General features: G+C 41.5%; 1 protein-coding gene across 2 annotated transcripts in view; it reads right to left on the bottom strand.

The window, feature by feature from the left end:
• The window catches only part of PDIA5 (protein disulfide isomerase family A member 5), a 102787-nt gene that overhangs the window by 41217 nt on the left and 33875 nt on the right, over window positions 1–27695 (bottom strand). For both annotated transcript variants that reach the window (XR_008235967.1, XM_052792361.1), the window contains exons 6-11: window positions 24366–24458; window positions 23041–23101; window positions 19123–19190; window positions 14347–14438; window positions 14168–14239; window positions 9489–9625 (exon numbers count right to left, since the gene is read on the bottom strand). Coding sequence is in view for 1 of the 2 variants with exons in the window: in XM_052792361.1 (XP_052648321.1) it covers window positions 9489–9625; window positions 14168–14239; window positions 14347–14438; window positions 19123–19190; window positions 23041–23101; window positions 24366–24458 (523 nt within the window). In the remaining variant the exon portion in view is untranslated. The remainder of the gene's footprint in view (window positions 1–9488; window positions 9626–14167; window positions 14240–14346; window positions 14439–19122; window positions 19191–23040; window positions 23102–24365; window positions 24459–27695) is intronic.

Genomic DNA, 27695 nt, shown 5'->3' with positions numbered 1-27695 from the left:
AACCACAAGCAGTCAGGACCCCAGAAGACAAACCTCCACCATCAGCACAATGCCCCAGTATCAAAGCAATGGGTTCATTTATTAGTAACTTGGAAAGACAGCATCACTTGCCGACTCACCATCTGAAAGGGCACAAGGAGCAGACAGGCAGGCAAGCAATCTTTCACTGTAGGTTTCTCTGTTCATTATTTGCCCTTTAAATAAGTTCTCTACCTTCCACAGGATAATAAAAATTGAAGCCAAAAAGTATTTAGGAAGATAAACTTGATAATGAAAACTCTACTGGTAATGATTCAAGTAGCAGAAATACTGTAAGGCACTTTCCAAATGAAAGCCCTGCACTGTATATTAAGCTTATCCAGGCAAGGAAATTAATTTATTTCAGAAGAAATAAACCTGGTGCTTAATTCTTAAAGCTAATTCCTACTGTTAACCCATCATTAGAGGCAAGCAAAGTAAACCTATAAAAATAAGTTATGCTTCGCTCCTATTAGAACTTGCCATGAGACTGTTAAGGGCTTACACATACACTGGAGTCAAGCTTGCAGGACAGTCACCCAACGCACACACTCAAATGTGGACTTTCACAGCTAAAGTTACAGAAGTCTTTTAAAAGACCACTCTGAATAACTAAATAATCTACAACAGATACCCAGAGAAGGGGAGAATGGGGCAAGTCTCCCTTCAGCTGTCACCTCTCAGCTGCCCCTTGGCCCCCCGGCAGCCATAGCTACTCCTCTGCAATAGTGTCAGTCATCAAGGGCTTGTTAGGAGAGAGGGAAGGCAATAGTAATGTGAGAAATGAGGCAGCAAATCCCCAAAGAAACTAATGTTCCCTTCACATCACCTGCCATACATTCGCAGGAAGATTTTTTTCTGATTGGAATAGCCTTCACAAATGTCTTCTTTAACAGAGAAGCTAATTTCTCCCTACTGGAGGCGACCATACAGCGATGCATTTTGAACAAATCCCCCAAACTTCACAAAACCTAAGTATCTGCAGTTCAGCTCCTTTCTTTCCTCCTTTAATACTGTCCTGAATACTGCTCTCGATACCCACAACTGCTAGCAACTAAGTTATTCAAAGTACACGCCGTGTCCCCCACAATGGCACCATGGCACAGAGCAAGTCAAGATGCAGCCTGACGGCAGAGTAACCATGAAAACCCCAAAAGTCTGGGTTTGCCTCTCTTTCTCTTACGAATCTGAACCAGAGCAAGCCAAGGCTCCTCCCTTCAAGTCCCAGCATGGGCAGTAACCAGGCTGCAAGTCATCAGTTCTAGCTGCAATAATCTTGTCTGAGCTGTGTGCTCACCCAGTGGCAGATGGGGTTTTCTCAACTTGGGGGCCAAAAACCCGATTGTCTGCCACAAGCCAGGGAACGCCGAAGGCAGAATCCTACTTCCCTTGTGTTAATCAAGTCTTTGCAATGTTCATGTGTCTTTCGTAACCCAATTCTTGCAATACTGGAGCACCTTGCAGTCTGGATGTGGCTCGCTAGATAAAACTCCCATGCAAGGTGAAATGTTATCTCCACTTCACAGATTGGAAACCGATATAAATATTTAGCGACTTGGGTCATGACTGTACAAATCAAAGCCAGGGAAGGAACTAAACTTTTACATCTCCAGGCCAAGGCTATCGCTTTTATCACTGGATCATCCTTTTTTATGACTTTACCCTGCTCAAAGAGCACAAACTGCTTCAAAAGGACAATAATCTTATATGAACTGTGTGCTCTAGTATCAAAAGACCGACCCAAAAGAGACAGTGGACTCAGTCGTTACTGTCTTCACCCTTTTCATTAGGTATCCTATCAAGTTTTACTGCACAAGCTAGTTATTAGCATTTTTATACTCTCCACATTCCTATTTATATTAAGTACCACTAAAAACCCATATTGATTTTTTTATCTTTAAAACCTCGAGAAACGTAAGTGGGATGGTCATCAAAGAAAAAATCCATGTCAGCTTCTCCATTTTTCCAAGAACTCCTGTTTTAATGTGTGATTAATCTCCACTGAAAATCATTGCTGGAATTAGTTTAATGAGGCGGGTCATTGCACTTAACTGTTTACACTCCCTGAGATTTTTGGTGATATTCAAACATATGTAATATCAAGCAACATCCTGTTGTAGACTTACATGCTTTCAAATATTGATGAAACTAGTCTGAGTGTCCCAGTCCTCCTCCTCCCTGAAATCAACAGTCAGAACTTGCTCACTTCAGTGGAAGCAGATTCAGGAGCCAAGAATTTACCTGTTTCTAACTAGTTTATAGGAAGAATATATCTGTTCCAGGAGCCTGCCCGTAACGTGCAGCTGAAAAGTACACACATACGATGAACAGAAAGTCAGCACAATTTACAACTGTCCAGGGAAGCATTTTATTATACGTTTCATTAAAAATGCGCTAAGGCAATGTTAAAGTTAGGCACCTAAGGGATGTAGAGAGTCAGGAAACACGATGCTGAAACTGAAACAGATCTCTTCACCCGTCTGTCTAGACTCTTAAACCAGCAACATTCACCATCCCAGTGCCCTTGCACAATTCAGTCTTTCAGTGATCGGGGCATTGCAACAGCCCATCCTGCCATCCACACTGTTTTACCAAGAAACCCAACAGAGCTAGGTACTGCCTATGGCCTACATAATGGTCCAGAAAGTTTGCCTTGTTCAAAGCTTTCTCTAATTACTCTAAGAGCAAGGTGAATGTTTTCGCAGGGTCTAGTAGAAACAAGATTGAGCCCACAGCAAGCAATGGATGCTTCCTTGTGTATTGTCCCATGGACTAGCATACACAGCTATATCACGTGGATATGGCATCTGCCAAGCTTCCAAATATACAAACACACAACCTGCCTTACACACTACAAGCTTCCAGTAATCCTTTCAGGCTGCAGCCAAGGCAGCACAGAACAGCTTGCCTTCATTTTTTTCTGACTACAGCATCACTGAATAACAGGCACAATTGTTTCTTAAGTATTGCCCGTACGGAAAGTCCAATTTAAAAAGCAGAGTTCATTCGTGAGGTTGGATTGTCAAAGCTTATAAAGACCTTTCAGGAAACTCTAAAGCAAACCCTTGACCGAGGGCTACATCCTGCCAAGTTTTTGGCTTCCAACTCTCTGCCATTTCACACAACTAAAGAGCATTTTGAAAACATGGCTCTTCTCTGCAGCTTCTGGCTTTCAATAAGCTCTTCTCACACACAGTTATCTTCAACGAAGGACTGATCAACATTATACAAGTGGAAACAATGGCAGAGTGCAGATGTGGAGGAACACTAGAGTAGATGCTATTACTGCAGCTGCTGATGCTCCTCCTGGGAAGCTACCTGAGACCCCTCCATGAGGACACCAGACAGATGTACAGCTTCTCTTCAAAACATCTGATTTGGCTGGTGCCAAGGCTGAGGCTCGAAGGCAGACCTTTAGTGATGAAAGAGTATTTTCCACCTGAACTAAACTGATACCATCAATAGAGACAAGCAGAAGCTTCTTATGAAGAGCTACCACTAGGTGATGTCAAATAAATTAAGAGGGTTCCTAGCACAGGTCTAATAAGAACAGCTTCCCAGCTACCTACCTTTTGTCTTTATCCTAGAGGCTGTGTATCTGAATGCAGATGCCAAAAGCTCTCTACATAGCCACTGAGCACAGCCAACATTTTATTTTAAAAATCACAGATGTCAGATACAACAGTGACAAAAATTAAAGGCTATTTCCATCCATTCTATATTCAGTGCTGCTTGTTGTTTGGATAACCCACAAGCCTGTAACCTCCACTTGTGCAAGTGCATTGGTTTACATTTAAAAAAAATATCCTTGACTGAATCATGAATTAACATGGAAAAACTTAAGGATTTATTTATTTATTTATCACAGGCTGCCAATGTTAGGCTGCTGCTGACCTGTGCTAGAAAGGCTATTTTTTCAGGCTGCACAGTAAATTAATTCTTCAGCCTTTTCAACTCCTGGCCTTTCTGTTGAGGCTGCCAACAGACGTACCAATTAGCACTCACTGCAATGGTAGCCTGCTTTCACAAGGAGCTTTCATAGGGAACCAGTGGGGGTCTGAAAGGGAGACTTATTTATTTATAGTTGTAAAACCCAGTTAGAAAAAAAACCAGATTTGATTTTGTGTGCACATTTTGGATTTGCTTTACTTTATATTTAAAGTGAGCAATGGATTCCTACATCCTAATCTCACCACATGCAGCAGTAAGAAACAAAACCAAGTCTACTGAAACCAATGATGGTGCGCTGGCAGGGAGAGATCCAAGTCCGTTGCTTGGTTAGAAGCTGGAGGCCTTCATCTTGTACTGGGCTAATTGGTTGGCATTCTTAATAATGAGTCCACAAAGTGGCTTAAAACCTTGGGTTTTAATGCACCAGAGGGAGGAGGGAAGGAGTGAAGGGTGTGAAAAGCTGTTTTTCAAAGCTAAATTGATAAAACAGCTCCCTGTGCAATTAAAAACTTGCACAGCTGAATAGTTGGCTTTGGAAAGCATCAACTGCGTAATTTATGGGGTTGGTTTATAAAGGGAGAGAAAATATCCGAGGACAGGAAAGGAATTTCACGGACATTTCAACAACACATCAAAACTATAGGACATTTTATCATCTCAAGATTTATTTTTGCCCTCCCTTCCATCAGAGGGGAGCAAGAAAAGGTATATCAGGGCTGTATCTCCAAAGCAGTTTCCAAGAACAAATTGGGGGGTGGGGTGGGGGGAGGAAAGCTGCATTTTCCCTGCCTTCTCTCCTTATCAAGGGAGGAAAACCGTGATGGCTCCAATATCCCACAAAGGGTACTGGCATTTTTTCTAGCCTTAAGTCCTGCAACTACAGCTTATATAAAGTCTCTGAAGAAGTACTACGAAGAAGGCTGGGAAGAAGACAGGTTTAAGATGAATTTAAGCTCATGTACAAGGAAGAAATGTTGCAGGAAAAACATTTTAATAGTTTAATCCTTTAAAAAGCAAAGGCACACTCACACTAACAGTACAGCCAAAGCGCCTTTTTACCCTGTTACCTCTGGCATCAGTACTGGACCACGGACTTCACTACGGCTAATGGGGCATGAGATGGAGGAAAAGCAACCCCAAGCCACCGTCAGAGGTGACTGACGATCACCACTAATTAGCATCAGAGACTACTCACATCTGTGCTTGCTGAATGTACACAGAGAGGCTACATACAGCTCATGGTGGCACCAGGACATTATCCTGCATGAGGCTGCAAGAACGGGTACACTTTAAAATGTTAGCAATGTCATTTGTGTTAATAAAACATAATGAAAAGTAACTCCTGTGCATGAAAAGCAGACACTTTTAGAACCCATTTCTGAATTGACTTTAATTTCAATCCTAGACTTTAAACACCTTTCAGTAGCATTTAAATTGACTTATCAGCGACTTGGTTAGGTTTGTTTTGTGCAAGACTCTGAGATGTGCTTTGGAGAACAATGCTGTGAAAAATGTAGAAAGGGCAATTCATGGCGGTTTTATTCCTTTGAAAAAATTGAGTCAGAAAGACTGCAACCTGCACTAATTTGGCAAATATTTCAGACAGAATAATTTTTAAAATTGCATTTGACTCCCAAACAGTTTGATGGGGAAACTGAAAACATAAACAGGGCTTTTTTGTGCTCAAGTGACTCAGGAGCATTTTAAGTCCCAGCGAGTCCCCATGCTGCTAAAGCATTTAACAACACTTGACTGGCAGCATAACCCATATTTAGAGACATTCAGAACTCAGCTGTTGTCTTGGGCACCTAAATAAATCGATCAGCTGTAGGCACAGATATCAAGAAGCACATAAAGACATGGAGTCTTTATTCTCATTCCTAGAAGACTATCATAAGGAGGATAGGTGTCTTTATATTATGGTACAGAAATAGCTTTGGTTGGTGCAATACATCTGCTCTTACAGACTCGGAAATATGCCCACTAACATAACTGTGCTATCTCATGTTAGCAAATATGATCAACCCAAGAAAAAACTCCAAAACCTTTGGGGGAGAGGGACATTCATTTGTTCTTTTGTATAGTGCAGGAGATCTCAGTTCATAACTGAAGGTTTTGGGTCCAACAGCAACACAGAGAAAAAACACTTCAGATGTCCGCAAGACTCCAGCCTGGATATATTCAGGATAACACTACGCTCACCACCAGCAATTATGAAATTTCAGCAAAGTGCTTGACTAAGGAGCACAACATTGCACACCCTTCACAGATGGCTGGGGAGAGAGGGTGCTTTCAGACTCCTGGCTGGTTGGGTCCCTGTTTACCTGTGGTAAATATTCAGATTTATTGAACATCCTCTTAAGGGCTTTACAACGGAGTTTCAGAAGGTTAAAAATCCTGCTTCATGTCCCTAGTGACCTGCAAAACAAAAGCAGGATGAACTCCTGCCCACCCACACTCACCCACGTTTCTCAGGGCCAGCAGTAACGACTAGAACCAGCACATCTTCTGTTTAATGGTTGTGCTAAATTATTGCAGTAAAGGTATAAGGTCTCTGACAGCAAGAGGTGCAAGTTGCATGCTGCAGACCTTCCTGATGTATTTAAATTCCACATAGCTGCTCTAGTTGAACCTAGTTATGCTAGGCTGCACTTAACACAAAATGCTATGACGCCTTTAATTGGGCTAGTAAGTGCAACTGATTGTAAATAATTATAGTGTGGTCCACAGGGATGATCATTAGTAGCCACAGGCATGGAGACCCAATTGGCCACATTTATCACAGTGCCTAATTCTGCAGTTCACAGGTACTTACCAGGCATGCCTTTGGTTCAGCTGTATCTTCAGCACTCAGTGGGGCGGGGGGTGGGGTGGGTAGGGTGCAGATAAAAAGCTTACAATTCCCAACACATCTTTCAATACTACACTCTACTAATGCATTGGCCATCTGACCATGCAATTAAAGCATCACTGAAGTAGTTCCTCCCTCTAGTAAAAGAACTTCTCATGAACACAAGATGGATAGTATGCTAGAAAAACTCCTAAGTCATGTATTCTGCATGGCAACGCAGGGTTTTAAGTACTTTCTAATTCCAGGCCAGTGTTGAAATCCCCTTGCTTATTCTTAATTACACAGAAGTATATCCTCCATTCTGGGCCTATTTTGTACATCTGTTTCAACAATTTTTTTTATTAATACATAATTTTTAGAAAAAACTTTCTCATCCTAAGCTACCAAGGTTAAACCAAGTAAGATGTCCTCTGTTTTTACTGCTTCTTTTACTGGAGTAATTTACCTTCTAATATTCATAAGGCGACTCCATTAGCACATTTAAGAAGTGCTAGGAGAAGATCTTTTAATCATGGAGATAACTGTTTATGATAGTTGTCTGTTGTTAATTAGTTTGCAAGCCTTACACTCTCTGCTGAGGATGCCCTGAGAGGATTCTTACGAACACAGACTTTTACACATGTACAAGCTGGATTCTGCACGTAAGCATACCACTACCACCTGAATGTAAATAAAATGCCCCAAATATTCAAGTTGTACTTAAAATGGAGTTGTTCTGGCAAGGAACATTCTTTATCCCAATTCTGAGCAGCAGGAACATGTTATCAGGAGATTGCAACAGCCCAATTCAGGCATTTGATTTACTTCTAAAACAGCATTTGCCAAAGTACTGCTGTACCTTAGCACAGAATGCCCCTCAGTACAAAACATACCTAGCTGGAAATGCCCCTCCTCTAGGTCACATAATATCATTACCCCTAAAATTGTATTACTTGTGTTTTAGAAAATATTAAAAAAAATAAAAACTGAACAGAGGCCTGTTCAGATTTATAACTAACTTGAAGTTACTATAAAATTTGATTGTAGTTGTGTGTATTCATCTATTTTTAATCTGACTTCCTAAAGGAATAAGGTTCGCAGGGCCAACTGTCCATTTCTTCCCCCTCTTCTTCCTTCCAAACACGACTGGACTCCTTTGCCCATTTACAAACTCAAAAAATGGCAAAGCTTTTAAATACAACTAAATCTCTGTAAATATACAGAAATCTGGGGCTAGAGAGAAAGGACACTTATCCCAAGCCATTGTGCACAGAGAGGGAAAGGAAGGAAATTCAGCAGTTATGTTTCTGTTTGGCAGCAGTTGTTCAGCCAAACCAGCAAGCGTACAGCTCCCAAGGAGCAGCAGCCCATGCCGTCGCTTGCACACCGGGGTGCATGGAAATCTGGGGAAGGAAGGATTTGGGCAATGAAGGATAACTCCTGAGCAAACCAGGCTTCATCAGTTCTGCTACTTGTGTTTTGGTTTTCAGACCAGGCGTTAATCTCCAGTCCCACTTTTATTAGTACAAATAATCCAGTGAACACAGTGACAAAACAGCAGTCAGAGACCTGCTTCAGGGGATCAAATCCCTAGATATTTCATTGGGCAAAAGAAATTCATTATGGTATGTTTTTCAAATGAGTCTTATAAGCAGACCTTCAAAAAAGGCTAAAAAAAAAAAAGCTAACTGCTGCTGGCTTAAAGGGAAGCAGGACTTCAGCCTCTGTGCCAAGACCCTCTGTTGTTCAGCTGTGAGCACACAGCCTGCCTCCAGAGCCCTAACCTTCAAATCTATGCCCATGAAAATGAACATCTCGCCCAAGTGCAACTGCTCTTGCAACTGCACAGCGGCGAAAGAAGGCAGAAGCTGTGCATCACCCAACATAGCAGATTTGAGCCTGAACTTTCCATCGCAGACACAAAGAATTGGTAGAACCAGCTACGTAGCTGAAACAAGTTGCATCCTAAGTGAACTAAGTGGTTAACGCACTCTTCCACCCAACAGCATACAGGAGGATGACGTGGCTGGAACAGCTTTCTGAAGGCAACTCGCTGCATTTTATTGCTCAAGCTAAAACCTCAAGTCAAAAAAAAAATCAGCCCAATGCATTCTCAGCCAAACAGTATCACTACCAGCTCTGCATTAGTTTTCAAAAGTCCTGGGGCCTTTCTGAACTTAGATCAAGTTTTGACATACTTCAGCACAATATGTAATCACCATCACCCCTTACCACTGCCAGGGAACAAACCGTGTCACAGGAGTGAAAATGCTCAAAATGACACATCAGCAGCCATGAGCAAGGACTCAGGAGCTCACGGTTCTCAGGTTGAGTTGCTCAATCAAACAGAGTTCTGCTTTGAAAGCAAACAACACAGAACACGAGCTGAAAATAGGAAATCATGCTGTAAAATGATGAGTCCTCAGACTATTTAAGCATCATTACACTCTTCAGTTATGTTTTGACTCACCCTACAAAGTGTCACTTCCAGAAGCACATCTCTGTCCTAAACTTCAAGTCAGCAACTTCACAAATATTTCATGCCTTGTGTATTTAACAATCGTCGCAAACAAGAAAAGCCTGGACTTTGAGTTCATGGCTCTGTGAAACCTCCACAGACAATCATCATTGGGTTTGTTAGCAAGCATTTGGCTCAGGGTACAGAATAATAGAAAAAAACCAAACTCACATGGTGCATGGAACATCACTAGCACAGATGAATGATCTTTTATAAACTTGTCGAAGTCCTCATCAGTCAGGTGATAAACTACATTTTCTTCATCTGCCCAGGGAGTCTCTGGAGCCTGTGGCTGAGGTGCCTGTGGGCTACAAGACAAACAGACACAGCTTAAAAGCAGCTCTCTGGTGCTAAGCAGTCATTTTGGCAAGTTGGACTGCAAGGAATCACTTTGTGCAGATGTCCATATATGTATGACACACTAACCCTACTGAACAGCTTCCACAATTGTACCCACCCAGAACTCATAAGCACTGAAAATCAGATAAAACTAGAGGAGGAATAAAAGAAGTCCACAAGAAGCTCATGAGGACAGATCAGCAATGGAAGGGGATGGAGTGAGGAGATAACCAGACTGCTTGGGTATTACATTATAGGAATCAGATGCATCTTCTGTTACTCTTTTACCTTCCTCAGCAGGATGCTCCCTTTTTCACAGCATTCACACTTTGTAGTTCACAGGAGCCATTGCAAATGAAAGAAAAAAGTAGTGAGCAGCAACAGCCAATCTAACCAGTCACCTTGAATACCGACAGCATGATTAGGGCTGACAGAGAAAGAAGGAGGTGCGTTGTTGGGACCACAAGCTAGCTACGCAGACCATTTCTCCAGGAATATACAGGTTTACCCTGAACAACGCTGTGACCTGGGGAAGCATCGTTATGTCCTTACTTGGCAGTGGGCTTGTAGACCTAATTCAGCAAAGCTACTCAACTGCATGCTTAACCTAGAAGATAACTGACATGTTCTACGGACTTCACTATGATTGCACTTGAGTTTAGCCATCTTTGACGGATCAGAGCCAGAGCTCAAAGACAAATCTGTGGCAAATCTGGAAACTGAACCCAAGCTCCTCTGGACCAGTTCAGTGTTCATCATCCCGCTAAACAATTGTTCTTGGCTTTTATTAATGTACATTAAAAAGAGAATTTGGCAGATATGAAATAAACTACGCTAATTGACATTTTATTTATTAAAGCAGTGTTCACATAAAGGACACCCAAACATATGAACATTTGGAGCCAGACTTTGAAGCTATTTTATCCTTGCCAGTTGCAGTAATGAGTTCTAAATACCCCCAAAATTCCCCAAATTCTTTGGCAAAGTACAGGTCTGGATGTGACCCCATCTCTGGTGAAAGCAGATTTACTATTTTTGATTAAATGTATTATTGTGTTAGCTGCCTGGAAAAAGGAATGGCAAACGGATGATAACTCATTTATCCTGCCTTGCTCGTTTCTAGGCTGAAAGCCTAATTTGATAAAAAAAGCAGTAGAAAGATACACAGATTCAGATAGTAAATTCTGTTGATGTAAGCAATGGGTATGATCCAAGAATATTAAGCAATCTATGCAAAACTGTAATGCACACCTCTGCTGTTGCTTATGTGATAAACGAACCAAGAAACAAAATCAAAGCAAAGATTGGAGCTGCACTCGGCCAAGCAGCCAAGAGAGAAAAAGAAGCAGGTCCCCGTCCACAAGCCTACTGTCTAGAAGTTTAGCAGATAATCAGTTTGCTTGTTGCCAAGCCTGTAAGAGAGCCATAATCTGCAGGTATCCTGGCAGAGTGAAGGCTTTCCAGAAAACACCATGACACTTAATGAATTTGGAAGGGGAGTTGGGTTGAGTAGTCAGAGCTTGATGAACACGGACACAGTGGCTACAAAGCACTGGGAGAACGCTGTGTTTAGCAGGGCCTGGCATGACCTATTTCAGTAAGGAATTAGTAAAGCAGGGCACAGGATGTTTATTCAAATGGCCCAATTTAAAATGCTGTGCATGCTAATAAGCCTACACAGGAGTTGGTAAGAAGCACCTCAAGGCCTGGAGGAAGTAACAAGCAAAATCTAAAATGTCATTTAAAACTGAGACAAGGCACATCCAATGCCTGAAGACCAAAAATAGAATGACAGAACTCTGGAAGAGTTATCAAGAGCTAATTCAATTAAGAACAGAGAACAAGTTCTTGATTTAACTGAGTAGCTGGTGCTAAGGAAGGGCCCCGAGAGGAGTTCATAAAAACAGCAAGACAAACTAAGCAGCTATTGAAGGCAGCAAGAAGCTGTCTGGCTTGCCTACCACCTAGGCTGATACAGCTGTGTATCAGATTTAAAAAAAAAAAAAAAAAAAAAAAAGAAAAAAGAGAAAGAATTGTGGTATGTACAAGACAGCATCTCTCATGTTAACAATGCTGTGTGTTGGAGTAAGGCTGTACGATGGTTTCTCTCTATTGCCTTATGAAAACATCTGAAACTCCGTAAGATAGTAGCCAGCGCCTATTAGGAAGATAAGAGAGGTTAAGTATCCATAAGACTGATGCATTAGCACACTTCAGCATAAGAAAGAAGCACCTTCAATAAGTAGTAAAAGAAAAGGTGTTGGAGCCCTCCAAACTAGCAGCTCTTATTCTGAGAGGAAAGAACATGGAAAACATCCTTTCAATAATTGAAATAATTCTAACCTTAATTAAGTTATATCATGCCCTCCCCAAAAAATTAGCATAGATCAACCGCTTTCAGCACTCTACCAGTAACATTTAGAGGGGAAAAAACAGAGAAGGGGGAGAGAGAAGAGAAAACAGTTGCTTTTCTGCAGTGTGTACACAAAAAATAGGTCATTTCATACGGCTCAATATCTGCTGGATTCTCTTTCAAGAATCTGTGATGACAGCACATGCATGCACAGTATAAAAATGTACTGGCTTTCCTCACCATGGGCTGCCATATACACTCTGGCACTGCCATGCCCCTGCTCCACAGAGCAACGTCTCGCATCCAAGTAACTTCCTGACACAATTTTAATGTTATACTATTCTGAAATATAGCCTATACACCCTGCAGCTATCTAATTACACTCTTTGGCTTTCCTAAAGTTCTTGCCATACCAGTTGACTACTTGTACTGCAGATTCCTCAGAGTAATATAATATTATGCATGTAGCAGATTTACCCCATGTACGGTTTTAATTGCAACATCAATTACTGGCAAAATCCAAGTATGCATAATTTCTCAACGTGGTTTCCTTAAAAGTTGTACTTATTATACAAAAAAGGGGCAAGAAGGCTACTGCTCAGATCATCTTTTGGGAAACTAATAAGCATGCACTAACACTAAGTGAGGACAAACAGCTGTCTTTAGCTCCGGACTGCTGAAATATCAGCCAAAGCCCACAGTGGCTTGTTAGCAGAGATTATCATTGGAAAGAGCTTGCAGCTGTTCTGCTTTGCCTCCAGTAGCTGTTGTGTTCACTTGCTGTCACAGTTCTGATACAAAGGCACTGCATATTACAGGGATTATCTCGATACTATGTGGGCAGACAGGGCTAAAAAACCCACCCCAAACATCTAATGTTTCATATGAGGTAGCCAAGAGAGAACCACATCTTTGCAAAACTGCAAAGCATAATAAAGTGCAGGTGATGAAGTCATATCCTTGCTCCAAGGGCTAATCATCTCCTCAGCATTGCTGGAGTTGCCATCTTGATCATTTATATCTGAAGGCTTAATGGACTAAATGAGGCTTAAAGACTATGGCTAAATTCCTCCTCTTTGATCCACTGGGCAGTACTTGCCTGCAGCGTTTGTATCTCCTGCTGCTAACAGGAATGCTGCTGTCATTTCATTCGTGGGTTCCCAATCCTGAAGCACCTAGCCTACCACTGCTGAAGACCCTGGGCTACCTGCAACCACTCACATCCTCAGCATAGCCCCACTGGTACAGTAAAACACATGTATTCTGAGCCAATTTTGCTAAGCCATATTATCACAATAGTTTGCAACTGTCTGTTCCTTCCCATGCATTTGTTTCCTTTTATTAGCTTCATTTCAAGATTATTTCTGTGGCTGCAGCAAACAAGGGAGGGTTACAAAGATGACATAATGCCCAAGAGCTGGGGCTAACTGCTAACAGTATTTCTCCATCACCAGACTATCTCGGCTCTCTCCAGCTGCTCTATCAGCTTCACTGACAATGTGCTGATTTGCACCAGCTGAAGAGCAACTACATACACACACACTTTTTCTGTCTCCCTGTCTCAACTGTTAGGCCCATAGGCTCATTCAGCCCTCAAAATATTTATGACTGCAAATAGCTCTCTTTAGGTAGAACAAGATGCTTTCTACACCACTTCATGTCATGACAGGAAACACAGACTTTGCAAAAATGACTAGCAATCCAGGGTGCCTTGATCTCCGGTTTGGCTCTGTGAGACACTTGAAAGGCTCCAGCTAGAGGCTGAAGAACCAATGAGAACTGCACACTTGGTATATACATTTTTAATAAAACAACAGAAGTCAGACTTTTTGCAAGGTATTAAGTTCTGGCACCCAAGATCGCTGGAAATTTAAGTTGGCATTTTTAATGAAGCTGAGATCTGTGCATCTGCATTTATTTTGGTCCACAGACAGTCTCCTATTACAGACAAAATGCAATTGTGAAATGCAAGGCATGCATGCTAAAAACCAAACATTAGGCAATCTCTCTGTACTAGTTTAGCCAATCTCAGCGGGGTAGTTTTGTTTGCTCTTCTGAACAGAGGGAACGAGGGAGAGATGGCTGTTCCTAAACCATTACATTCTGTAAATAATGAAGAGTACATAAAAGGTGGAGTGCACGAAGTTCAATGCCTTACTTTTTCAGCCACTCTGCTATATCTGCCGCAGTAGCACCATAGTTCTCAAAGTGGAACAGGAACTTTCCTTTCCTGTTAAAGCAACAAAACAAGGTTTAGTCCTTGCCCTGCAAGATAAGAATATGCAATTATAGTTGAGCGTATGATGATTTCTAAAGTAGTAGCAAAACATAACTGACTCAAAATAGCAGATTGTAGGATATCCCCGGACATTGTATTCTTCCTTTATCCTTTCAAATTCAGCAGAGTAAACATTCATCCCCGCAAGAACCTGAAAAAACAGAGCATAATCGTATTGATTCCTACAATATAGCAGGAACATTAAAACTTTTTTTAAAGAGTTAAGTAAAAACAACTTAGCTGTGGGCAGATTCTGATTTCATTCATGTTGCAGTAAAGCAAGGGGATCTCTGTAAAAGGCAGTGAAGTTTTTCTGAATTTGTGCAAGGGGGAAACAGAGCAATATTTGAGTCCAGTCCACAGAAAGTACACGCCAATCAGCTTGTTACCTCCTCCTTGCCCTGGAAGTGTCTCTGTTTCTTTTTATTCACCCACTAGCAGAAATACCTAAAGGGAATGCTCTCAATCACACTACTTGTGCTCTTCTTTGCATATTTGGATTTTAAGCTACAAGCCTAACCAGATTTCTTTTTTCTTCTTCTGCAAGTACACGGCTTAGTTTGCATCCAAACGTTAGCTAGGACACAAGAAGTTCCACCCTCATCTCTCTGGTTTCAACTCCAGCAATGAATTTACAATCTCAGCTAACGTCCAGAAGCTCTAACCAACCAAGCACTGGCATTATCCCAGTTCAAAAATACACTTACTGAATGGCAAGGGGAAATCAGCATTACTTTGATGTGAAAGTAAAACATGCCCTATTTCCATGAGCCCAGGAAATACCACATGGCATTTACATGCTTTAAATATGTTAACTAACCTGACTGGTAGGGTGTAATGAGAATTAAGAATTAACCTTGTCCTACAGATATCAAAAGGGGCACAGAAGCATAGTAGCTTTTCAGACTAGCAAGTGAAACAAAAAGCCTGTCCTTCCCTTCCCTTACCTCTGTCCCAACCCATCTTCCACCTTAAGAGCCCTTCACCCCGAGCTTCAGGGTCAGGGCTTCTACAACTTACCCTGTGCCCTGCAACTTATCCTGTGCCCTGTCCAATTCTCTTCAAAAATTTCTGACCTGAAAATTTGAAGATGGGACTGATTCTGAGTTTCTGTGGGTGTGGGATTCATACAGAGGTCATTCTGCTGTCAAACCTGCAACCTGTGAGTTGCTGAGATACCACTTCATGATTAACTTAGTTTAATGGCATTGACAGCTTAAATCATTTCAGCAGCAGGGTCTTAATCCAAACCCCTCCTCCTTCCCCCTTCAAAAACAGGATTTTCTCCTTCCAGCTGAAATACCACAACAGAATTTAATACCAGGTTCCTGACTGCAGCAAACTGCACAGACCAACCAAATGTGCTCAGAGCCAGCATGACATAAATCTTAAAGCAGAAAATCCTCGTTTGAAGGTCAACCTTTTCTAAGAATGTGCTGGAAAGTCACAAAAAGATACTTTGTTTTCCCTCCCCTATCCTGAGAAAGGATGAAGGAAAGCTAAGTGAGAAGAGTACAGAAATAGGGTTTATACTGGCAGGCCAAGTCTCTCTCTTTGAATTCTCCTTGTAGTTCCAACAACCAGACTCACTTAATTCATATAATATTATCTAGACCCAGTTCTCCCCTTCCCTTATCCTCTATGTCACCACTTGAGGGTACGTAAATGCAATAGGATCAAGACACAGTGGTTGCTTTATAAAGCGACAACCAGGTTCATTAACTAATGCCCTCATAAACACCAGTCTACCAGATTTCATGTTTGCTATGAACTTTCAGAGGATTTCCTAGGTCTTAAATGGGCATTCCCGGCCATTTCAGATACTCTGCTACAATTTCACTGTGTCCACCCAGCCTGCAATGATTGATACGAGTCAGTAACTTGGATTCATTCTGGTATTCATACATCATATGAAGCATAATTAGCAAAAAGCCCATTACAATGGGATTCATTTTTAATGACAAAAGTAACAGCTTTAGCTGGCCTATAATGACAGAATTATGTAATATCAGGCTGTCAAGGACCATCAAAATACACTACCCAAAGCCAGGATCCTCCCTCTATACCTAAGTTGTTTGTGCCAGATGTTTAGCTAATTTGCTTTTAGCAAACAACTGACCGACCCTGACTTCAATTTAAGTCCATTACCTCTTTTAATAGCCATAGAAGATGCAAAGATCAGTTTATTCCTTTCACCTCCGCAGTGACATTTGACATATTTCAACACTTATCTGCTCTCTATCAAGTTACCTATAACCTAAACTGACTCTGAACTTTTCCTAGCTGGCCATGTCTTCTGGGCTTCTGACTGTTCCTATTCTCCTGTGACCCCTCCCTTGCTTCACAGTTTTCTTGATGGGATTGCTCCAAAATTCATACCTTACACCACCACTTGAAGCCTTCCTAGAGCTAAGTTTAATGAACAGGTTAAACAAAGGCTTCCTTTATTTGATATCTGAAATAAGCATAGGAACTTGATGCTTTTCAAGTATATATTCTCAAACACATCAAGTCTCATGTGTTTACCAAAAAAAAAAAAAAAAGACAAGCACCAAAGGAAGAAAGCACTTAAGTGCACACTGAAGCCGGTCTTTACCAAGTAAACCATTCTGGTACACTCATGAAGTCCATGGGTATTAAGGAGATGCTGAAGTGCTTTGCTGACCACCAGTTCCTCCCTGCACTGGGCCCATAATTCATCTCCGAGTCACTCGCCAGAGCCCACCCTATCCACAAACCACAGGAATCTCTCGTGCCAAGGATAAAATAAGCCATCCTCTTCTGATTCGGAGCCCCTTTTTTCCTTCTGCACTGGGTGTAATGGAATTGTAAGATCTAAACCGAATGTAACACTGAAAATGCCACCTTGCCTTCCTCTCAGTAACAGTACCAGGACAAGAAACAAACAGTTCCAAGAGAACACAACAACCAGTAACAGGTACAGTTCACCTTTTCATTTTTATGACCTATTAAATAGGCAATACTGTATTTCATTTTCCTGCTATATAATAGCAATAAGCGCTTTTGAGCCTGGCACATCCTGACAGCTAATGACAGGTCAGATTAAAAGGCCAAACCCTTCAGCTCATCCAAACCAATCATAAACTTTCCAGCAAAGTCTGATCTGGAGGTCAACATTGCTCTACAGTACCCCGTGGATAATTTATGATGGATACAGTGCAGTTAAGTTTAGAGATGGCAAACTGTGTACACATACCACTCAGGAAGCTAATTAGGTCAAATTTAGATGAACAAACTGATTTTTGTGAAAGACACAAGTGGCAGTGGCATAACTGGACTTTCCTCTGAACTGATCCTGCACTAAAAGCACTTCAGTGCAAAAAGCACCCCTGACCTGAGCTGCATCGAACACAGGCACTGTCAGTCTCAGAGCTGTGTCACAGCCCTGTCACTCAACTGCGCAGGATTAGTCTTGATCTACAGAAACCATTTCCAAGTGAGGAAGGAAATAAACTAGAAGAGATCTGGAGTCTAAATTCTCCGGTCTGAATTTAAAAAAACAAGCTGCACATGGACAAGGAAAGGATAACTGCAGGAGAACATAGCGCTCTGCAGCATACCTTCTCTCTGGCACTACCTCTGTAGGTGATTCTTTACATTCCTAATTCCTGCCCACCCCACACCTTGCAATGTACCCACTGTGCAAGACAGGAGTGCCTACCCAAAGACCACAGCACATGCTCCACCAAGGCGAGATGGCATTAGAGTGCTGCCTGGCTAGATGAAAACACTCTTGAAAATATCTTCAAGGGTTGTACAGTCTCCTAAATAAATCTGAACAAATCCCACTCATTTCAGCCCTAAACAAACAGGGATTTAAAGAAAACACTTCTGAAAAACAACTAGCTGGGAAAACATGGAGAATCTGACAGGACTCAGTGCTTATGAGCAGCAATGGCCAGAGCTGCCCTAGCGATGAACAGCAGTGCTTCATCTTTGCCTCATCACGTGCTGCCTCTCCGGAGGAAGCCTGTAAACTCAACAGTGAATGATCCAACAGGTAGGATGAGACCAAAGCCAACTAACCAAAGCCATGAAACAACAATCCTTTTTCTTTGTCACTCATGTGTTATTGGTATCATATAAATTATACATTAAGCACATTATAAAACCTTAACTAGAGAAGTGCCTTTGACTTGCTTTGAGACATCAATACACCTTATTAGTACAAACAGGTAATTAAATTATTTTGACTGCTGTGGATGGATTTTACTACAGTCAAAACTTACTTTCATTTCAATCCGGTATGAATGCTAACTTTGTTGACAGAGCTATAGTAAAACTGTAAGATTTTATTAATGCTTATGCTTAGTGGCTAGGAGGACAATCAGTAGCTAACATAGGGAACCCCCCCTCCCATGACATTGATTCTCCACTAAAAAAGTGGATTAATTATTACTATAATGGCATCCATCCCTGACCCTGCTATGAAATATCAGGCCAAAAAGCTGATCAAACCCATTATGGCAAACATTTTTTTATCTTTACCAAAATGAGCTCAAAAGGACTACAGACACACAAATTAGAGGCTAAACATAAACCTACACAGTGTCAGAACCCATTTTTCCATGGCAAGAACTACACTGGATCTAAAGGGCAAGCGAGTTAACACCTCATTCTCCAAAGTTTTAAAAAGAATAAAAACCAAGAGAAAGAATCCTGATGGGATCTGGAACAGAGTCATTAATTTCTGTTTTGTTTCAACTTGCTTAAAAACTCCCCACTTCAATAAATAGTTGTGGTTTTAAATACTAAAAAAAAAGTGCATTAAAAGGATTTTTTTAATTTCATATAAATCTTATCTTCTCACTTACATATTTACCCTTCAGTTCTGTGGCTGCCTGCTGATAAGATGGCATCATTCTCTTACAAACACCACACCCTGATAAAAAAAGAAATTGTGTAAGTAATATGCCAACAATTCAGCCTGTTCTAAAGGATCTATGTTCCAAACCATAAGAAACAACATTTTTTTTATATTAAAAAAATTTTAGAACAAAATTCTTTATGTGTTTCATTAAATAATTATGAGATTATTAGTTTCTAAGAATATTACTTGTTACACGCTGCTAATTGTGCATGTTTTTCATGCTATTCATTTTCATACTCTTTTCTCATCCCAGTTTTGGAAAGAATAACACCATCTTATATTCCCCAGGCTCTGAGCTGAGCCCAGAAGGGAACATAAGATGAAACTCGCATATCAAAAGTCAATGGAAGATGTCATGCTTGTGAACTCAAACAAAAAGCTTTGTGCATTTCTGGTCTTTAAGGGACAGGGGGAGGTACTTCAGGTTCATCCCAGCTTAACAGGTCTTTGAAATTAATTTGAGAAGCATTCCCTAAACACATTAAACAGACATCAAAAGTTAAACAGTGCTCCGTTAATTGAGAAGACATAACTCAGAAGCAGTAACAGCCCTTTTAAGATACAATAGCTTTATGTGCTGAGGAAAAGACAAACGGCGAGTAAGGAAGACCACTGACGTATAGTTGGAGTGTACTAAGAGCTGTTTGGTGACGCTCTGGAGTGCTAAGCAGATTAGCAGTAAATCACCCTGTAAGCAGCAGGTTTCACCCCTGCCAAGTAAAATACGTGCATGCACATGGGAAGGGACAGGAGTGCAGACAGCATGAAAGAAAGGAAGCTGTGCCCAAGCACTCCAGACACTTATTGTGGAAACTCTTGGGTCCACCACGGGACAGTAGTCAAAATTTTTGTTCCAGTGAAGAGACAAGAATTTTGAAAGTAACTTCCAGAAAGGAGGAACAGATTTTGCAGCCACTGGTTTAGGATCACATCAGCATGCCTGGGAGGAACATCCTCTAATCAGAGAAAAGAGAGCTCTTGTTTCTGCAGTCTTTCCACTTCTGATCTCTCTGCTCAAATTGCCAGTGAGGTTGTTAAATTAGTGCTGGTCAAAATTACAATTTCTTGGTGGGCACGGACCACTCATTTGAGGCCCGCTGACATCTTGCAGCTTCATCCACACCACTGGACAGACATCAGAAGATACGAGTTGTTAACACCATCTTGTGGATCCTCTGTTTCTTCTCTCTTCAGCAGCCTCAGGCCCCGAACTCTCCCAGCTATCGATCTCCCTCTCTTTCCCTCTTCTACCTCTTACCACTCCCTAGACTCCCTTCTGGAGCACAGGCACATACCAGCCTCCTACACCCAGCCATCAGCCCTACAGTCCTTCCATTCCCAGCTCTGCTACTGCCTCAAACTCGTTACTCCCAAACCCACTTCAGTACAACCTCTCCTGCCTGTGCATTTCTGGGTTATACTCTTCAGGATGCTGTCAAGCCACACATATCCCTATGCAGGCATAAAAGAGTAACCTCAAAAAACTAGGTTTTTTCTGTTCTCTCTTCTTGTATTTTGTGTCAAAAGGGGGGGCTTAATTAAACACATATTAGCTTTTCCACAAGTTAACACCTCCATTTTTAAAGCCCTGTTTTCAATGATGTTATAAACTGCTCCTTTTTGTTGCCAAACCCAGATTGTCTCCTGCAGGAGTCTTCTTTGACAGGGTTAACTACAAATAAATCTGAATGCCTATAAGTATACCTAATTTTTCATCTTTAGTGCTGTCTGACTTTATAATATAGGTCTGAAAGTACAGTGAATGGTCTCCAAATGGCAGGTAATATCTTCTAAGGAAAGCATGCCTTTGCTCTGAGTTGTTTTACCCAGACCAAGCATTCCTGAAATATTAAAGAAACTACATATAAGTTTGCAGTCGCTTTCATCTTCCTCTGCACTGATACGTAATGAAAGAGCCCATTTCCTATGAATCTGCCACAATGAATCTAAAGCCCCTGCTTCCAAAAAAGCAAAGAAATAATGCAACTGTCTTCCCTGTAGCTTCCCAGACAAATCCTCTGATGTCCTCTCATGCCAAAGACCTCCCTGAGTCACCCCTTACAAGTAAAGAAAAGCAGAATTTCCTTTAGTGACCAGCCTTGATTTGCTGCTCCCAGTTATGAAAGGTAACACCTGTAATGTAACCAGTAACTTCAGCTGCCCAAAGCCAGTATTTTAATGCAACTGCTGGATGTATTCTGTCTCCAGTAACAGGAGTAAGAAAAGAAAAATTGGACAAGAACCAAGTCAGAAGGTCTGATGTGTTAAATAAAAGATGAGGGAGTTAAGAGTTGTGAAATCAGAGGGGAGAAAAAAAAAATTACAAGTAGGCTTCCTTCACAGCAGTTTAGAAAGCAGTAAAAGTATTACAGCACTGAAGACTAGCAGGTGTTTTGCTACTTCAAATGAAGAGAAACTGGAAGGAGGAGGGTTTCTGGGGGAAGGGTTCAAAGAGAACAAAGGGTTAGATAAGGCACATTTGAGGAAGAGACTCGATTGTAGAAAACAATTATTCATGATACAGGTAAACTGTGAAAGCACTCTGCAGCTGAACTCTCCCTGAAGGGGTGATTTACAAGCAGAGCAGGCCTATCGTCTCCCACTGATGCTAAGGCAGCAGCGACTGGGAATAACCACGCACCATGCCAGTCCACGCAGGACCATCCTGCTGCAGAGTCTGAAGGCACAGAGCTGCAACTAATTTAATTGAAAGAAAAAACATTCTCTTAGTGATGCATCAAACTAAGTCTTGGGCAATTTTGGCCATCTTGGCAGTATTCAGATGAGATTAAAAAGGTAGAATGGCGTTTCAGGCAGTAATTACAAGAGAAAATACACTGAGAAACACCATAAAATGCTGCCGTGGGACACCATTTTAAAGACCATCAGCCAGAAAATTCCTAGTGGTGCCTAACATCAATTTCCCTATCAGGGCAGTGCTGGGAAGCTTTTCTAGCTTAGGTCACACGTTCATTCCTTTCTCATGGCTCCCCTGCTTTTTATCTGAGCAACAACTCCGGTGTAACGCTATCTTGTTCTGAAGAGCTGGAAAGCCTCTCACATACCAGTCACCAGGAAACACAAAAAAGCATTTGTAAATCTGCAAAATTAAGGAACAAGTGGCCAATGCAATGACAAGATAGCAGCAACACAAGGTCAAGGTCACAAAAGAAATGCAATTACTCCAATGTGCTCTTCTCTTTCCTTCCTGCTCTGCCCCCCGCCATGAAATCCTACTTGTATTCAAGTTACTCCTGCCAATGTGAGTAGGAACACCCAGGGTACCTCCTGGATGAAGTAGGAAAGATATTCCTGCTCCTGACCACTGCACTGTTCCCTCTGCCTGCAGTTTGGAAGAACAAATATATTGGGTTTTTTTCAACTCCATGGTCTCCTCCAGAGATCTTTTGCTTGTGTGGAACCAACTTGTCTTATGCTATGGCCCAAACTGCAAAAGTAAAATGCATGTGCAATACTCGTTTGCACTTACAGCTCCGTACAGGCCAGAGGGCTAGGCACTCTGAGACAGATGAATTAACACTTATGCACTCAGCATACAGTGTTTCTGTTTTGTACAACACAAATATAGAAAGGACAACGGGTAAAAAAATTACAGAAAGCAGCTGCTTGAAAGAACAATGAGCAAGAGTCATCATCACAAGAGAAAAAGGCAAGACTAGGATACAAGCGATGGGCAACTAGGGGAAAACTGAGGACAAACAGGCAGAACAACACAAGGAGTTGAATTATAAAGGTGGGACAAGATGGTATTAGCAAAACACAGGTGAGGCTTCTAGTCAGAGTAGGACATCTCTCAGTGGAGAAGGAAGAGTGACATGACAGGACATGCTGGGTTACTTACATGGGGCATAGAACATCATCAGAAGGGGTTTGTCTTCCTTCTTCAGAAGCCTTCTCAATTCCTAGTGAATTAACCAAAAAAAAATAAAAACAGACCTATACCCAAGGACACCTCTTGTTATTTGTGTTACAACTTTAAAAAGTTAATATATGTATTCATAGAGTACAGGATCATTTATCTGAGGGAAGAGGAGTCATCTTTCCTAACAGACAAGACTTGAGTTTCTTCTCCTTGCTCAATTTTAACTTGAAATCAAGATGGCAAAATTTGTTATAGATTCAAGTATCTGCTAAAAATCCTAGACCAGTATCTTCACTGTTAAGATGTGGAAGTTGCATGGCTTGGTTTATTCTCACTGCAGAAGCTCTGACTGGAAATTTTTTCTTCCCTGACCCATCCAAAAAGCCATACTCTAACTCAAAAAGTCAGACAATAATAGACAAACCAAGTTCAGCTTCCACACTATGAAACCTTGTCGAATCTATGAGAAGCTATGAGAAAAGATTTTTCAGTACCAGCATGATAGAGAAACCAGATGAAGTTTTCAAATTGAATGCAAGCCTTGGAAGGCTTGTAATAGAGCACAGAGGGTGAACATTAAAAATTAATCTTCCTACAAAAACTGAATGTCAAAATAACTGTTTCTAATATTAAAAATGAAAGCTAGAAAATTGAAAAGGCCCTTTATGAAATACCAGCTAGAGTCCAATCAATTAAAGTTTTAAAAATCTATAGACTAGAAAACTAATACAAAAGACCAGGCTGATCATATTAGAGATAATATAACAGGTAGCTCTGTGGTGGCACTGGCTTTTTAAGGTAGTTTCGTTGTATTTGCTGCTTTCCCACTTAACACCAAGAGAACAGTTACTGTACAAGGTTACATCACTCAAGATCTGGATCCTGTTCCTTTCTGCTCCAGACTTCCTCAGGCACATGAGGGAACCCAAGATTTAATGACAACTTGCAGTTGTAAGAGCAGCATTTTACCTCCTACTTGCATCCTGCAGCAACTGCATCTTGCAAGCTGCTACACTTTCCTGAGACAAACAGGTCTCTTACACACCATCCACAATGCTTTGATACTTGCCATGTAGCTGGCAGACTAATATCATAAACACTTGTAGGGGCGAGGAAGGCAGGAAGCAGGAGACTTTATAGTTATCACAATCCACAAACTTTCTCAAGTAACTTAAAACAGTTTGGATGCTTTAAACTTCCCTTCCAAAGAAAGGAAATAATGGTGTTTTATTAACACAAACATACACACTCCCTTCATCCTCTACATTTATAAAACATATAGAACATCTATCCAGCTAATGTACCTTTTCACTGTCAACATGCACAACATCTTTGGCCTCAGGATCTTCCTCCCACAGTGGGGCACCTTCTGGATCCTTGAGAAAAGCCACCATAGACTGTAATAAAGAAGGAAAAAAGCTTTTAAAGCAAAATGAATGGAAACCATGAGACATCCAATCTCAAATCCATGCTGTCATGCAAACCCCATCCAATTAGAGCCTTTGCTTTTCTGCTCATATACTCATCTGCTCTAATGCAGATGAACACAAATCTCCTATTGCAGAACCAACTGATACATGGGTGTGTACTTTCCTCATAACTGATATCCCAACTTACCATTCCCGTTTCCACTACAAAACTGGGGGAAACAATGTGGAAGTAGACCAGCACACAGACAGCAGCTTCGAGGATCCATCAGAGAGCTCTTTCAATGGTACTAGATCTGCAATACTTCCACAGCTACTCCCTGACTTAGCAGGAAAGATTTCTCTTCATGTAGAGCTCAGGTTCCCATGCCCTTCACCATATCTAAGTAACCTATGAATCCAACAGGACTAGTTGGAGGCCACACTGATACTTGCTGTGAGCAAAAGCAATGAACTCCACACTTAAAGATCAAATTGCTTATTTGGCCAAAGGAAGAAAAATCCTACCACTAGTTCCCTCTATGACCCATCTACCTAGAAACTGCACTCAAGGGATTTTTAAGTAGGAGAATAAGAAGCAAATGTGACAAGTGGGAAATATGAGACCCTATGATTCTGCAGCTCCCTTATTCAACAAGCTGAGTACACATGCATGCATACTTTATAACTCCTTTACCCGACTGACACACAACGAACAATCCATTTCAGCAGACTACAGATATTCTCTTTATCATAAGAAAACACTCTCTGATGGTTCTGATTTCAGCCTGAGCCTGAGGGAAACTCCAGCCCTCCGAAGTCAATGAGATGCTCTCCATGGATTCCAGCAGAGTCGCACTGCCCCCCATTTCCAGCTGTACAGGGAAGCACAGGCTTGATCACTGTTATCCTCAGACTTCTGTGCTCTAGGAAACATAATACTTGGTATTCTGTGTTGTCCCACAAACGGGGTCCGTTTACCCAGTATGCAAGCCAATAACACACAGAGTCGAGCTATTTTCAAATTAATTTAATTGATGTGCATGAATGGGTGCCTGTCTCAAGACAGCACCCCTTTGTCTCAATAATTTCCACATTTATATACTTAAGTAATACATATTTGTTGTTATTTCCCTTAATGATTGGTTCTTTCTTCCTTACCCCTCATGTAAATTAGTGTGCAGACTCTGTCTTCTTTCTTGTCTTCTTTTGAGTAGGTGGTCAATGAGTTGGTGGTTGCAATCTCCACCTTTTACCTACTTCTTCCCTGATCTTGGCAGTTCCAAGCGGTTCTTCAAGGTTTATTGACCAGACCACAATCCATTATCTTTTCTAACATAAACATAAAGCCCCATTGTCTAATAGTTAGTTCCTAAACCCTAAATCACATCTAGTTATTGTTTCCCTATTTTAAATATTAACTGATGCGGGCTGTACACAGGACTTTAGCAGCTCCCTGGTTATTTCAATCATATTATACATATTAATTGATAACAAGATTGACCCTGTTGCTTTCTCTGTGGCATTGCTTGTAGGTACATGTCCACTTCCAGACAGGATCTCTGCCGCACCACTAATGTAGTGAGGTCCTGAGGAGCTTCCTTCAATGCAAGCGTGAGTGGATGATGCTGCCACAGCACTAAGTGGACTTACTTGCAGTTGGAGCAAAGAAAACCTTCATTAAAGCCTTTTTCAGCCCATGGGATATTTTGCCAAAGCAGCTCATGACTGAAGAGCAGAGCTGAGTATATAGTAACACACACCAAGAATATCCATCTAAAAGCCTAGGTTTGTACTCCACCTTCTCAAGAGCAGGTTAGCAGCACACCTGGTGACACATGCCACTGAAACAGCCCCAGAGACACCTTTGCCAACCTCTCTGCCTTTGGTAGGTCTGCTCTGGTACAACATCCCAACAGCTTATCAACAGATAGTGGAGTTCAGCTCATTTTCCTGCATCTCAGTAATGCAAGGCTCGGGAGGATTCAGAGCTTATGGCAGGATCCATTTATTGCATTTATGTTTCTGTCTACTTGCACAGCTAATATTGAAGAGATTTGTCTTATCACAAGAGGCAGCATATATTTAGTCACCAGACAGCAAGCAAAGCACTTAATGTACACAGTAAGAAGACGTAAGGGGTGAGGTAGTAGTGTTGGGACCACAAACACTTCAAGGAGAAGAAATTTGTTTTAATATGGCATTAACAGAGAAAGGAGCTAGCTAGGAAAAAAAATAAAATCAAGTGATTTATAATGGAGTTACAGTTGTAAAAAGCTCTAAAACTAGAGGCATTAACATCCCAAATGATGCCCTAAGAAGACTTAATAACATATGAGGAAAGGAGAGAAGACGACAAAACAGTGGAGATGTTCTACGTTTAGGAAAGCTACATCAAGTTCTGCTCGCTCTGAGTCTGCACAGACCTCAACTATACACTGGAGGGGAGGAGAGGGGGGTCAACATTTTAAACAGCTAATGAGTGCAATTGACTCTGCTAGTTTCAAGAATTCCTGCATGCCACGTTCAGTCATGTAGAAACAGATGTGGTTAGAGGATGGGGGATTAAAGAGATTTAATTCATCCAGCCTCTCCCTCTCAGCCAAGACAAAAAATTAGATGTGTAATGTCTTCTGGCAGGAGCAGGCAGTACATTGCCTTGCGCTCATTACTCCACGCAGTGAAGAGAACTTCCTGTGTGCCTTTAAATAGGAAAAAAACACCCCCACCCCACCCCGCCAAACAAACCACAGCACTTTCTAATCACAGAAAAGCAGTGGTCCCCAGGCTGCTGGGTTAGAGACCAGAGCAAGGTCCAGGCTACAGCAAGCCCCACGTTGAAGAATCAGCTACGCTCCTGTCCTGCCATGACATGGTCAGGACCTGCTTTGACCCCACAGCACCCACAGAGCCACACTGGGCTGTAACCTGCCACCCAAATGCCTGCGACAGCTTTGAACCTTAAGCATTGATTCAGCAGAATACAGGACATGGCTTCAGCCAGCCTATGCTGCTAAAAGCAAGCAAGTTTTAACAGCACAATAGCTGGCTATCATATATGGACCTCGGTTTTAACCTGAAAAATATATATACATACACACACACACACACAGAAATGCATCCCTGTACTTTTCACTCCTTGGAAGCATAATGCAATAGGGAAGCTAATAAAAAGACTTCCCTTGATTCCACGCACATGTTCCTTACAACAGCAAACTTGAAAAGGAT

The sequence above is a fragment of the Harpia harpyja genome, chromosome 7 (genome assembly GCF_026419915.1).
Source record: "Harpia harpyja isolate bHarHar1 chromosome 7, bHarHar1 primary haplotype, whole genome shotgun sequence".
Taxonomy (NCBI): Eukaryota; Metazoa; Chordata; class Aves; order Accipitriformes; family Accipitridae; genus Harpia; species Harpia harpyja.
Note: the sequence above shows the minus strand (reverse complement) of the source record. Positions and strands in the feature narration are given on the sequence as shown.